Consider the following 15,248-nt stretch of genomic DNA (forward strand, 5'->3'; position numbering starts at 1 on the left):
CCTTTAAGAATTTCATATACTTCAGGACAGATGTCTCACTGCCTTCTCTTCAACTGGAAATCTCGGTCTTCAGCTACATGCCATCAGATTAGCCTGCATTAAACCAAATTCCTGGAATTTTACTTCATTTCAGTTAGCAAGACCCCCTTCTTCTCTTTTTCAATACCTACCCAGCAGATTTGTTTCTTGCGACAATCTACAACCCACAGCTTTGTATTTCACAATTGCTCTACCTATTAATTCTTTTTCCATTTTTTTTTCAGAAGACAAAGCAAGTTTATCTTCCAGGGAAAGAATGCCTTTGTGAGAATGAAGTTTAAGAGAAGGTAGGTTTTCATGCCCACAGCAAAATAGAGCAGGAGGGGGTACTTGCTACTCAACAGCTTCTTCTTCAGATGTGAAAATTACTGTGCAGCTCCTCTGTGAGCAAGCTACTGCAGAACAGAGTACTAATTAAGCATTAAGGAAAAACAAAATTAGTTGCATGTTTTAAATCTCCTTTTGGCAAGTACAACAGTGCAATATTAATACAAGCAGTTTCATAAAATTAAAAAGGCATATTTCATCTCAGATGAAATTAGAAGACTGTTTTGTCAGCTAAAGTGTGCTGGATCTTTTCAAGCATTAAACCAACACATTTTCTCTGAGTTGGGAAAACAAGTGTGACTTCTAGATGCAAATGGAACCAACGACAGTTTCCTTAGATCATTCTCTATTTATTCTTTTATTTATACACAGAGGGATCAAATGGATATTAGAAATTGATTAACAAAAGACAATAGCCCCCCTCCAAACAAACATACAAGTATCACCAAAACAAGCTCACAGATTTTTTTTAGGAGCAAGAAGATAAACGCAAAGGCTCATCTGCTCTATAGCCTTCAATCCTTTTGTCTGCTTCTTCCAAGAAACTCTGCGAATGCAGTTCTATACATAATGCAGGATGCCCCTAAAGGGTCACAGTCCCAACGCAGTGTATTATTCCCTCCTTCAAATTCCATGCAAAACCAGGGTCATGACAAATGCTAGGAATATATGGAATTTTTCAGAAATACAAGGACAGCAACAATGTCATGATGCCACCACCTAAATGGCAGCTCTTAGATCAGTACTAGTAGTTTAGAAGTATGCCTTAGGTTTCTCTTTTGTTTATGGATATAACAGTTCTTACTTCTCCCAGTAAAGTGTGGAGAAAGTCTTGCAATTATTCTGATTTGGGGGCAGGGCAGGGGGAGGATAACAGTTTGCTTTGCTACTATAGACTGCTAGAACAGAGTCAGTAGAGCATGAGATTGCTAATCTCAGTGTTGTCGGTTTGAGCCCCATGATAGGCAAAAGATTCCTGTATTGCAGGGGGTTGGACTAGATGACCCTTGACCCCAAATCTACAATTTTATGCGTCTATGTAGCACCAAAACAAATATTATCAAACTCTAAGCAGATTATATGCAGCATCCCAGCCAACTACTGCAACCATTAATCCACATTCTGTTTGCCCAAGGCAGACTTTAATAGGTTTCTAAAGCCCCTAAAAAGCAACATTACCTGATATAGACTAGAAGGGCTTCAAGTCTGAAAGATGTGTTGAAAACAAAACACTTTCTATTTCCCATTCTGCCTCCCTACATCCACCCAAGTAAGTCATTAATTTAAGTCTTCCATTTAGAAAGTCAAACTAGATGGAACTGCAGGAACATCACAACATACATTATCTTAGAAAAGGCATTCCTTCTTTCTGAGATAGCACCTGTCACCTGTAATTTTCATTAAGGACTTACATTAAACTTTAAAAAAAAAAACAAATTATGATGCCCAGTCCATGAACAGCACACTTTTCAAATTGATCAGAAGGTTTATAAGCAGTTAGCCTAACCTACTATTAGCCAGCTAGATGTCGCAGCCCTAACCATTAGATATTCTTGAAGTGTCAAAAGTAAACAATGCTCCAAAAAGGCTTACGGGAAAATTGGAAGGGAGATATAAAAGCAGCAATGAGCTTTAATCCAGCTACGAACCAAGCCTGCCACAAGGGCTTACAGGGGAAACTGTGACAGGGCAAAAGAGGGGGAGCTGTTACATTCCTTAAATAAGCCTTCATGTGACTCCAACTTATAGAGTTAGGTAGTGCACAGAGTTGTTCTGTAATGAAAGATAAATAATGTTAACAAGTGATATACCAAAGAGATTTCATTACAAGTGTAATTATTGAACCTTTTGGCCTCAATGTAATCTTACGTATTACAAGTTTGTCTTGCATTGTGAATTTCAGCCAAAGTTGATAGAGTTCAATAACTTGACTAACCATCCATGTATACTGCTCATTACCCAAGTAATAGATTTATCAAAGCAGGCATGAGGCAATACAAGGAACAGATACCATTTCTAGAAATACCTCAGTGGAAATTACTAGATTTCAACAAAAGCATTATTATTAAGAATTTAACTCCATAATCTAGAACGTAGAGAAAATGGTATCTAATGTAAAAGTAAGCACAATAAAAGATGGCAACGCTAATATACATACTAGGAGGTCATTTGAACTTAAACCCCATCAAAATAAACAAAAACAAAACTGCAGGTTTACTTGACTGTGAGATTCTTCCTGCAACAGTGCAGAATACTTGCAGCACACTTTTGGAGAGTAAGATAACAGACCTTGAGCATTTTTGACACTAAATGCAAGTAAGTTCCATGCAACTTTCCTCCACTGTACAGTTTTCTGCTAGGCAGGCACTGAAGAAATTCCATTAAGGATGGACAGTGATAAGGACTGCTTCACTCCCCACCCACAAAAATAACATATTAAAAATTAACGTTTGTCCCTCCAATGTCCTGAGACATAGATTCTCAAAGGGCCAAGCCCCCGCCGTGTGCGAATGTGATAAGGTGACGCCGGAGTCGCTCCAGCACATTATGTTCATTTGCCCCTTGTTCAATGTGCCACGGGCAAATTTGTTGGGATCAATCATTCAGAAACTAGAGGGTACCCCACCAAAATTCCACCTTGCCCAAATCTTGCAGGACAAGGATACCCACACGACCCTGAAGGTGGCTAGGTTCCTGGTCGCTGTCCTTTCCCAAAAGCGACGCCAAGGAGCACTACAAGCTAATTAAGGCGTAGTATGCCTTTCCATCTTATAGTATTTTATTGTTATAGTGGTGTTTTAGCGACTGCTTTTTTTTTTTTTTCCCCTACGGCACAAGCTGTCACTTATGTGTTGTTTTTACCTGTATGGGCCTATGGCCGTAATAAATGAAACTGAAAAAATTAAAAATGCATCTCTACCATTACAAGGACTAGGTTTTCACTTTGCTTATTTTAAAAAATAAAGGCCAAGGTTCCCAAGAGCTGTAAATTTCACAGAAAACTCCCAAAAGCCACATGTCTTGGAAAAAACAAAAACAAGCAATGCCTGGCTTCTGTGCTTGGGGGATTTAAGAGAACTTTCACAGCAAATTTAGATAATCAGGATTCTAATGAAACTCTACTTTCTGATTAATGTGCAGGTTTGGGATTTTGAGCCAACAGCAAGATGATTATTTTCAGCTGAAAATATACCAAAAAAAGTATCCTACTATATGATCTGCAGGAGGTAGGGTATTACTAAATTCTTCATCACCATCTAAAAAAACACTTCCATAGTCCAAGGACATTTAGGCTATCCTCTGCTAATATTTTAAAGATTTTTTTTCACCTTAATCAAGTTCCTGTTCATATTAGCTCTCCCCTAGTTTTAAGATTTGACAACAGAAACTATTCAAAAGTTCTGCATAGAGGAAAAACAATATTCATAATTCAATCTAACAATTTTGATAGCTTTGCCCCAACACTATGGTTTTACAGTTTTCCCTTAATCCAAATATATTTGATCACATCTGCCACTATGGTTCCAATGACTGCATTCCAATTCATTTTCTCTTTGCATTTGTCTACTTTTGACAAGTCTAAAAGAAATTTAACACAACTGTTACACAAAGATAGTTTTGCATACCTCACATGCCATTAGTTTGCTTTTCCATTTCAAGCATCAGACATTACAAAAAAAGTATTCAGCCCACAAGGGCAAACAAAACAAGGACACCAAGGTAAGCACGTTTGCAAAACTATTTAAAAACTGCATCTCTTATCAGCACTTAGGTTTTGGAAAGCAGCTATAACAAAAGGGATATACCAAGAGCTCAGGCCTGAGCTCTTGGTATATTCTTTTTAGTGTATTTCCAACAAGAACTCCAATTTCTTTAACGATAACAAAAGGGATGGCACTGTAGAGCACAAAAGTGTTATTGGCAGCTACCTTTTGAGGGGCCAATTGTGATATCATGTATCAATTTCATCATGTCTCAGGCAGAGAAAAATGCAAAACAATGCAAGATCAAATAACTGCAGGACTCAAAGACAAGGGAGCAACACAAAGTAGTTACTAACATGTACAGTCATACCTCGGGTTGAAGTTGCTTCAGGTTGAGCGCTTTCAGGTTGCGCTCCACGGTGACCCAGAAGTAATGGAATGCGTTACTTCCGGGTTTCACCACTCATGCATGATGGTAAAAATGACGTCACACACGTGCGGAAGTGGCGAATTGCGACCCGCAGACGCGGGTTGCGTTCGCTTCAGGATGTGAACTGGACTCTGGAACGGATCCTGTTGGTATCCAGAGGTACCACTGTACAAATATCATAGAAGGCAGGTGCAGAGACACTGGGTTGTGGGCAAAGAGTAATTCAAGGGCTTGTCTGTGATAAGTACAAGTTGACTTGTTCTTCTTGAAAGATCAGACCCCCCAACCACAAAGTGGTTTTGTAACTTTTTTTCAGTTTTTGAGAATTGCTCGACACAAGCAATATAGGGCTAATGTTTGAGAATGGGGAATAAAAAGCTCCCCCTTGAGTGTACAGATCTAATTGTGCTGTTTTTTGCATCCTGGCCATGGTGTATATATTTCCTCTCAGAGTGGTGCAACTGAAACTGACAAGATGCAACTTGCTGAATTGTTTAGTTTCCATCTCTCTTTAATCTCCCATGTACACATAAATTCAGGGGCCAGGCATCAACACACACTCAAACAGTTTTCCAATTACTTTGACATTCAAAGGCAAAACGTTTGTTGAAGGAGACTCATGGCATGCATGCGTATGGCGATCATGACCAAATCTACTATTGTACAGTAGCAGATACAATATTGCTTTTCCTCAAAAGAGTTTAAGCACGTTACAGTTTGTAACAGAAGAATTTAGGGAGCTTTGCCTATGCCCCTAGAGAAAAAGTGTTCCTTTAAAGAATTTCAGCAGCATCACAAGTGTTCTTGCATCGTGTTGCAGAGTTCTTGCACTGCCTACAAGAGATTAGATCCAAGTGAGTACTGCATACACAAAGCTAGACTACACAGGATTTCAAGGACATAAAGAAAGCTTTATATAAGCCTTAAAAGACAAAGGCTAGTGTTTTGATATCCACATTTATCTTTATCTTAAGTTAAAAATTCTGGGATACTACGAACTACTATGTTTAGTTTTGTCAGATACATTTGCCAATGAAGTTGAAGTCAGCTACTTGCAGAAATCAGTTCACCTACTCTTCCACATTTGAACTTTAGCACCAGCAATTGATATATAAAAAGCCCAAGACAAAACTAATATTTGTTTTGGTAAACTTTGAAGCACTTTGATATGTTGCTCTTTTTTCTCTTTCTTTTTGCTTCATTTTTTTCAGAAGAGCAATAGAGCCCTCTAGTGGGGGGAAAAATCAAGACTGCTAACTCACAAGTAAGGTAGGAGCCCAGGATATGGCTGCCAAATGTGTATTATTTTAAAACATTTTTATGCTATGTTTCTGCTTTACACCACACTGGAAATGCTAAGACACATAAAAAAATCCAATAATATTAAAGCTATGAGCAAAATATATTACTCTCCATAGACTGAACAAAATACAAACACAAAACCTTGCCACTTGATAGAAACAGACTTCCCTGAACTATGCCTTATGAGACATAGAAATACCCTGCACTATATTTTTAATAAAACTTGGAAGCAGTAAATTTTCAAAACCCATCACTAATTTTCACTTCTTTTACTGGAAATACAGGTGAAGGGATGCTAGTTGCTAATTACAACAAGTGTTTATAAACTGTCAGCTAATATTTTTTGTGCTCCACAGAAATGCAGAAAACCAAACTGACAAGACCTTTAATAGCAAGTAAGTAGAACCCAACAATGAATATTTTAAAATTTTCATTTTGAAAAGGTGGTGTACTCAAAGGAAAAGCCTCTTATGTTTGTCATCTTATTATACATTTCCTCACTCTATGAAGTTTAAAGGAACTAGAAAGCAGTTAACTGCCAAGTATATTCTCCCCCACCTCCTTAGGTAGCTTTGAATTTTCAAACTGCAAGTATGCTTTCTTTCTAGTTAAATTTAGAACTCCATAGTTTGATGCAACAGCTTACACATATTATCTTTTTTGAAAATACAGTGTTCAAATCACCATGGGAAATAGTAAGTCACATTACTCACTGGCACATATATACATGAGCTCTTTTTTATTTAACAATTATTTGCTTCGTTGGTATAATGAGCTCCTGTTTTGGCCTCAATATTAAAAGAAGGTAAAAGTAAAGGGACCCCTGACTGTTAGGTGCAGTCACGGAAGACTCTGGGGTTGCGGAGCTCATCTCGTTTTACTAGCCAAGGGAGCTGACGTAGACAGTTTTTCTGGGTCATGTGGCCAGCATGACTAAGCTGCTTCTGGCGAAACCAGAGCAGCACATGGAAACACCGTTTACCTTCCCACCAGAGCGGTACCTATTTATCTACTTGCACTTTGACATGCTTTCAAATTGCTAGGTTGGCAGGAGCAGGGACCAAGCAATGGGAAGTACCTGATAGCAAAGCTATCCAGAACAATAACTGCCAAGAATTTAACTATGACCAAAACCTCTAAATAATTATCCAGAACGTTCTTTGTGAGGTAGCCAAACCAGACAATTGTGTAATAATGCACCATCACTTGGCATGCAGTTTTCCTGAGTCATTTCTTACCTTCCTTTGATGACAGACTGTACTTTTAGATTTGATGCTAAGGGACAAATCAGAACTGGGACAAGTTTCTGTGCAGATGAACCTTTACATGGAAATAAGTAGTTATTGGGACTTGCATCCAATTAAATAAATTTAAGTTTGGAATGTTGGTCCTTTTATACATAAATATACCACATATAGCATTGATCAACCTTGTATTTTGAAAATCAGTTATGAAGACCACTGAGGTAATATCCACATGCATGTAACACATGCAAATTCACTGATACAGCTTGCCACAAAACTGAATGCAATATTGACCTACCTATTCCTGAATTTGCTCCAGTGACTATGACCACTTTTCCACTCATATCACGACCCTGAAGGATTTCCATTGCAGTGGTGTTTCCATCATACTTCTGCTTGGCATTGGGTTTCATTGGATTATCTTCTACGGTAAATGCTAGTCTTGGGTCAAGGTATGTTGTCCTTTTATTTATGTGGCTTAAGAAAAACAAGAACGATGGTCATGCTAATATACCTTCAGTAACAATGCAAACACTGAGAAATACTTTATATTCAAACACTGCTATGTCCCTGTTCAGTTTTAAGTTACAGACTTGCTGCTTGTATTGCTGAGTCCGACCTTGTTAGTCTCCACAACTCCCATTCTTTCACAATCCTGGAGAAGTGCAAAAATTAAGTTTTATCAGGGGGTTCCTCTCCGATACAAAAATGTGGAATAGTAACGAAAGAGGACAAATGAGAAATTCTATTTATCTCTCATCTGGATAAAGGCATAACTGCAAGATTCTATGACCTTTGGTTAAACTTGGATCATAACCAGGATACATATATGAGAAAATGGGTGTGAGATTCAAAGAATAACAAGGAAACAATGGATTTGTGCCAACTTCTTATCTAATATAATTTCAGCAGACCCAAAGGAGAACTATTTTAAAACCATTGATCAATGGTTTGATCAACACCTTATAAATTAAATTTAATATATAAGTTAGGATTGGATAGATGTTGAAAATGTGGATGATAGAAAGTGGATTAAATACGTATCCTTTGGAATTGTTCTCAGATAAAATTATCATATACCCTTGGAGCCTTAAATATTTCTGCTTCGTTATTTAAAAGATGTTATTCCAGAAAATGATTTAAAAATAGTGTTCAATTTTATAACTATCGCTAAGACTAAAATAGCTAAAAATTGGAGGTAAAGTGTATATCCTACAATATCTGAATGGATTGAGAAAAAATGGTCCATAGTAACTATGATTAAACTAACTTATAAAAGAATACATATAAACTAGTCTAACAGGTTTATTTTAAAAGTTTTTTTTGTAATGTTCTGGAACAAGTGTAAGGATAATGTCGAAACTTATGCTGCTTTCAACCTACTGTAATTGTACCTCATTTCATTGGCAGGTGAAGCCAAACTTTTTTGCCCAGATTTTTGGGGAGGTATAACTTGGAAAACATGAGCACCTGTTTGTCATTGCTACTTTGCTTTTATGGATCTGCAATTTGATGGCAGATTTTCATTCTTGCATTCAACTTTGTACTACATTGTTTCAACTCTAATTTTGATGTTTACATGTTCTGTAAACATCCCTGGAACCTTCAGGGGAAGGGTGGATTACAAATATTTTTTATAAATAAGGTTTTTTGAACTATTTGTATAATTTTATAGTTGTATAATTTGTAAATAGTTGTATAATTTGTAAATTTGTATAATTTTATCACGACAATTTGGAGGTCGTGGTAAGAGTCTTTTAGGAATGAAATTAGACCCTAGAAATTAGACCCTAGACACTAGAGGACAGACCAAAATCCTACCAATAATCTTACATGCTCTAACCAACAACAGGAATATCAAAAGAGGGATTCAAATGAGAGACATTTTGCATAGTCCATTACTGTTTACATTAAATTGTTACTGTTTGTAAGGCATTCTTCTGGCCAGAAATCTATAATAGACATAACTTCCTGAACACTCGGATTGAAAAAACAGATTGATTGCTAAAAAAAAACACCCAGCAGCTTACAAGACCTGTGGCTATCTTAAACCTACAAATATAGAACACTTGAGTTTTCCATTATTTTGGAAGTCAATGGGGAACAGTTTCCAGTTTCATCTCTATGGATTAGCTTTCCTTAAGTAAAAATAAAGTGGTCGGCAACAAGTAAGAAACATTAATAGTCTGTAACTGAAGGCCAACTGTGATATTACTGGCTTACATTCTCAGTTCTGTGTGTTGGGAAGGTGACAGAAAAATGGCTATGTAAAAGCGTCGAATGCAATGACTACATGAAGCTGGTTTAAACAGTCAGAGTATCAAGTCTACTATTGTTCACCAGGACAGTGGTTTACTGAGTCTCAGGGAGGGGTATTTCCCAGGACCTTCAACCAGGCACCATGTACCGCATTTTTCGCCCTATAGGACGCACCCTCCCATAAGGCGCACCTAGTTTTTGGGGGGGAAATAAAGGGGAAAAAAATATGTTCCCCCCGCCAGGCGCAGGGCTGGGGCGGGGGAAGCCCGAGCTTCCCCCGACCCCAGCCCCCAGAACAGGCAACTCTCCGCAAGCCGTGGGAGCCCAACACCGGGCTCCCGCTCCTTGTGGAGAGCTGCGTGAAGGCTGGGCGTGCTAAGCTCAGCGTGCCCAGCCTTCGGCATGCAGGCAACTCTCCGCAAGCCACTGGAGCCCTGCAATTGTAAGTGCAAGGGATGAAACCTATAAACATAAAAGAGCCTGCTGAATCAGTTCAATGACCCATCTAGTCCAGCCTCCTGTTCTCACAGCGGCAAAGCAGATGCCTACAGGAATCCCACAAGCAGGAACTAAGAACAGCAGCACTCTCCCCAGCTCCCATTAGTATTAGTATTTGGAAACTTAATGCCTCTGACAACAGCAGGGTAGAACCTAGTCACTGTGGCTAGTAACCACTGATAGCCTTATTCTCCATTAATTTGTCTAAAACTCTTTTGAAGTAACCTAAGTTGGTGGCCATTGCTACCTCTTGTGGGAGAAAATTCGACAGTTTAACTATGTATTGTGTGAAATGGTACTTTCTGTTTCTCCTGCTCTTTTGTATTCCAATATTATGGGAACTATTTACATGCATTTACATGCATATGCTCTGTAAATTAGCTGTGAATTCTTCAAGTCTCTAGACAGACTTGCCATTGACAGCTTCAAGCAACTTTTCCAAAGAAAATGAATTAAATCGTGTTAGATTTAATATGGTTTGGCATTTTTTATTAACTATACCTTTCAAGAGGCTTTTTACAAAACAAGCTTCAACATGCTACATGAAAATCTGGAGAAGTATTTCACTGCATTTGGAAATTTGGAAACCAGTGACCATCAAAATAACAAAACTGCAGAAATGTCATTTGGAGGAGAACTTGAACCCTTGCAGTTCTCTCACTTACTCAACAAAGTAGACTTGTCCATTTTCATCTGTTTCTTGCTCCCATCCATACGGCAAATCTGAAGGAATATAAAATAAATTTAGTGGCATTTTTAAAGCAATTTAAAGCTTTGAGCTTAAATTGTATATCCTCAGCAACATTTTGTCTTCAACTGAAGAATGTGGTGGAGACAAGAACCAGTAATATCGAGGAAAGGAAGAGTGTGACACAATAATGGAAGACAATCAACAAATTAACCTTCCACATGGTTTTAATGCTATAATCCTATGCACACTCTTTTGGGACTAAGCACACACTGAATTCAATGAGACTTGCTTCCAGATAACCAAGCATTGGATCAAGCTGAAAATGAGCAATGCCTGTTCGGTAGTTAGTGGCCCTTAAGGGATTCAGTTAGTCTGCACACACCTTTCTTTATAAGTTTATCGCTACGGCTATTGTAATGGTTCTAGGGGTTGCTCGTGCGTAAACCGGCGCCACACCTGGCTGGGTTGCCTGAGTGAACCTTTTCTGTCCGGACAGCCACTCGCCCGTGGCTGTCTCAATCGCTGGCAGAATCCGTCAGTGGGCGTTTCTTGAACTTCTTCCAGCAAAGAAGCTCTTTGACGCCTAGTCTCCGCCTACTCTCCCTGCGCGGAAGCCTTCTGCGCCAGGAGGGTGTGGGCAGCGGAGGACCCCTACTCTTCCCGCTGGTCCCCGGCACGGAGTCATGGGACCGCCTCGCCACTTCCCCGATCTGCCCCCCTTCTTCACTGGTGCTACGCTGATTCTCTTCCCCAGAAGATGGGCTGCCTCTCCCCATCCCGGGGCGCTCTCTGGAGTCCCTCTGGAGCCCGCTCTCTCCCTCCAGCCCTGATGGCAGTTCCCTGACAGCTATATATAATTGAAGATCTGAAATTACTGAAGTAGGAAGATGAGAAAAGAGAAAGCATTGTAATTGCAACATTTAATCTGAAATGGAAGTGTCATGGCAATGGCCACTGATGTTTCATGTTGTGTACAATCCAAAGTTCTAGTATACCCAATACAGCAACCCCAATAATGCAGGACAATTTGTTCTTCTGCAGCTATATTTTATAAAAGGAACACAATGAGTGAACAGCTGCAATAATTTACTTCCACTACAGAAGCAGCCTCACAAATTTTGGAGGAAGGATTCCAGATTAAATGGTTTAAGGATCAACATTGGGGTCCTCCTATGACCCAAGTATTTATGTTATTCATGTCTTGTTTCCCAGCCATAGAGATTATTATCTGCAATCATTTGCAAATTATGGCACACCAAATTGATGGCTCAGGCTTTAACTTTTCAAAGTTTATTTATTATTAAATTAAATTACTAGTCCATCCTTCCTCCCAAAGGAGCCCAGGATAGCAATTTAAAATAAAAGTGTATTTAAAACAATTATACGTGTTTTATTGGAAAACATTAATTGTTAGCAGGTCTTAAAAAAAATGTGCTTCCACTATTTTCCCTTGAGATTTTACTTGGAAAATTATCACACAGATAATGGGACAGACTAATTTACTAGTTATTAGGACTCAGCTACATTAGTAAAGAAACAGTGAACTGAATATGCTATCAACACCAGATGGCACCAGACTGCAGGAAATTTTAAAATGAGGTTTTCCATAGAAATTTTTTATTTTGTTAAAACGATCTAATTTCTGACTCCCCCCCCCCCCCTGTGTTCAGAACCACCCTTAGTCAGCAAAACTAGACACAAACCTCCTGCAACTCGTTTCCGTTTCCCAGATTTCGGATGATCCCACTGAGTTCTTTCTTCCAGGTGACTGAAAGGGAAGCATTTCAATATAAACAAATATATTTTATAAATGAAGTGAGAGCTCAATTGTGTCACTATGCATTGGTAATATTAAAACTGGCCAATCTTCCTGGTACAACAAACATTTGCAGTAAAGCAGTGTGCTCCCCCTACCAATGCCTTCTAGCTGCTTTGGGGCACAAATAATTCCTAGAATACTATAATGAAAGAATATGGGTCAGTGCTAATTCATACAAAGGCAAAGCTGACAGGGAAAATCTGAAACCAGAGTGACCAAGCGTTCCAGAGAGATTGGAGTAAATTCATGCAAAATATAGACAATCATTGTAAACATATAAAAACACTAGCAGGACTGAGATAAAACTCACAACGTTTAAAAGAAGGAACTTTCTACATGTGTTTTGACTTTTGAATAATTTTAGATATATGTAGAATTAAGCTATTACAAATGTGTGGGCGTAATATGTGTTTTATAAAAACCAGAAGACGAACGGAGGGAAGTTGTGAGCTCGGTAGAGCATAACATTTTACAAAAGGTGTTAATGTGATATAATTATTGTTAAAAATAGAAAATACAAATATTATTTTTAAAAAATTCATACCAAGGCAGTGGTTACAAACAAGACACAGAAAAGATAACCTGTCTGTATGAATAAATAAATAAATAAATAATATAAAAAATTGTCCAGTAGCACCTTAGAGACCAGTTTGTTCTGGGTATAAGCTTTCATGTGCATGTGCACTTCTGAAGGTATCAGAAAGAGAAGAGTGAAGGCCCCTGCTTGGTGTCAATGGGTGGGGAGTTCCAAAGTATAGGTGCTGCCCCACTAAACAATCAAGTTCTTCCAAATGCAGAAAGGGCAATATGTGGCACCTGTTGTAGTGCCAACTCTACTCATTGAAACAGACAAGTAGGCCCATATAGGGTAAAGCAATCTCAAAGGTAAACTGGTCCCAAGTTGTTAAGGGCTTTATATTTTAATGGTAACACCTTGAAATTGGCCCAGTAGCAAATCGGCAACCAGTGCAGATCTCTGAGCACAGGTGCTCTATGTTGACAAGGCCTCAATCCCATCAGCAATCATGCACTTCCGCACTAACTACAGCTGCTGGATCAAATACAGTTTCATAGTCCGCAACTCCTCAAAATTCCAAGGAACTGCTCAGGTTCCAAGGCGCCAAAGAGGATGCTTAGGAGTCACATCAACCACCCATTTCATCTGACCATTCCACAGTGAGACAAGGGATTTGACAGGGTCACCAGCTTTCTCCATCGGAAAAATCCCCCAGGGCAGTGGTTCCCAATTAGCTCTGTATTGCAGATCCCCTGAACAAGGCCAAGCCATGGACCCCCTATTTTTGAAAAGGCTTACTTCTGAATAAAAGCGCATGGAATTGGGCTCTACTTTGTTTGCCTTTGAAGATACCAGGAGACTCCTGTGCTGTGCTTCTTTGTGACTTCTTCAGTTTGTTCTGTACTTATGCTACTGTTGCTTTGTGGACAGTGGTCTGCAACTGCCCCCAAGCTTAGACTGGTCAGATACAAAAGGGAACGACATGCTTGCACCTTTAAGAGCCGAGTAGAAGAAGTAATTTCAGCAGGTGTGAGTTTGCAGGACAAGCTGCACCTGCTGGTCGTGGCAGAAAAGAGGCAATGCTCCTGAGGTGCGCTGTTCGCTTTTGTACGGGTCACCCAACCAAACCAATACAACTGCGGGTGACAGCTTGCATCCCCCCCTAGCGTAAACTCCTTACAGAACTATGGGGAGGGGGTTGTTATTAATATTTTTACCACCATCATAACCCTCATTATTTCCAGGAACCATGTTGCACTGGGGACTTCTTCCCTCTCACCAATATAACCTCACAAACCATTCAGGTTCAAGTGAAATTCTGCACACACCCCAAGACATTACGAGGGTGGAGGGGAAGGAGAGAAAACTTTTCTGCATGCCACCCTCATCAACCACTGAGAAATGTTACTTTTTGTATCCTACACTGGTAAACTGAGGAGGAGGAGGAGACTTTAAGTACCCCCCACCCACCCACGCCGGACAAGCCACTCAGAAAAGCGACCCTTTGCCGCCCACCCCTCACAAGCCTTCCCTCAGAGAAAGCCCACCTCAGAGGCGGGAGCCCTTCCTCACCTGCCTACCTGCCCCTCTCCCACTTACTTGGCATAGTAGACCCAGCCATCCTTGGTGGTCCTCTCCTCCCAGCCGGGGGGCAGCTCCTCGTCGCTGTCGGTGTCGTCCAGCCCCGCGTACTTCAGCGCCGCCATAGTATCTCGCGACGGTCCCAGGAAGGTTCTCCTCAGAAACGCCACCCTCCCGCTTCAATTATCGCCCGCCTCCTCTTCCCCCTCCCCGCACAGAGACGGAGCTTCTTGCAAGCAGGTTTCAGATTTTTGGGGCGGGGGGAGTTGTTGGGTTTTTTTTAAGGGGGGACAGCCCTTTCCGGTTCTGTTGAGCCAATCCCAGGGCACGGAGGACGAATTGTATCATGGGAAGCGTAGTCCCGGGTGAGGGGAAAGCACGTGCCAAGCCGAGCTTTCAGCGGAAGGAAAATACAGTACCGACGTTGTGCTCGCGGGTGTTGCCGCAGCGGGCAAGTGTGGCTTTTTGTAGTCCCGTGCGAGATTCATCTTAAAGTTTGGACTATATGTAACTGCGTCTCTGTAGTTTGTTTTTACTGTACTGAATATTCCCCGTGTATTGCTCTGTCATTGTTCGTGCTTATGTTTACGGTAAATGTATGTGGGTGAATGTATGATTTTGAGAGAAATGCCCCGATTTGGGGGGAAGGTTGTTGAGAAGTTTTGAAAGCAGGAGCAGAAAGTGAGGGCTGCTTCTGCAAATACTATTTCTACAGATAAGAATAATAAAGAGGAAATTTCCCCTCTGGCAACAGTTGCGCTTTGCCAGTTTCAAGTTCAGCGGTTGTTTTTGTACTTCAAGTGCGCCTGCAGTCTTTTTCACACATGAGAATAAATC

General features: G+C 40.1%; 1 protein-coding gene across 2 annotated transcripts in view; it reads right to left on the minus strand.

The window, feature by feature from the left end:
• WWOX (WW domain containing oxidoreductase) overlaps positions 1 to 14,685 on the minus strand; it is a 548,892-nt gene extending 534,207 nt beyond the window's left edge. Inside the window, exons 1-4 of one of the 2 annotated variants that reach the window (XM_053399590.1) lie at positions 14,430 to 14,685; positions 12,198 to 12,262; positions 10,469 to 10,526; positions 7,345 to 7,523 (exon numbers count right to left, since the gene is read on the minus strand). In XM_053399590.1, the coding sequence (XP_053255565.1) occupies positions 7,345 to 7,523; positions 10,469 to 10,526; positions 12,198 to 12,262; positions 14,430 to 14,536 (409 nt within the window). In that variant the 5' untranslated portion in view covers positions 14,537 to 14,685. The remainder of the gene's footprint in view (positions 1 to 7,344; positions 7,524 to 10,468; positions 10,527 to 12,197; positions 12,263 to 14,429) is intronic. The other variant, XM_053399592.1, reaches the window with a different exon arrangement.
• Positions 14,686 to 15,248: the final 563 nt, after the last annotated feature.

Source organism: Podarcis raffonei, chromosome 8 (assembly GCF_027172205.1).
Source record: "Podarcis raffonei isolate rPodRaf1 chromosome 8, rPodRaf1.pri, whole genome shotgun sequence".
In the NCBI taxonomy this organism is placed as follows: Eukaryota; Metazoa; Chordata; class Lepidosauria; order Squamata; family Lacertidae; genus Podarcis; species Podarcis raffonei.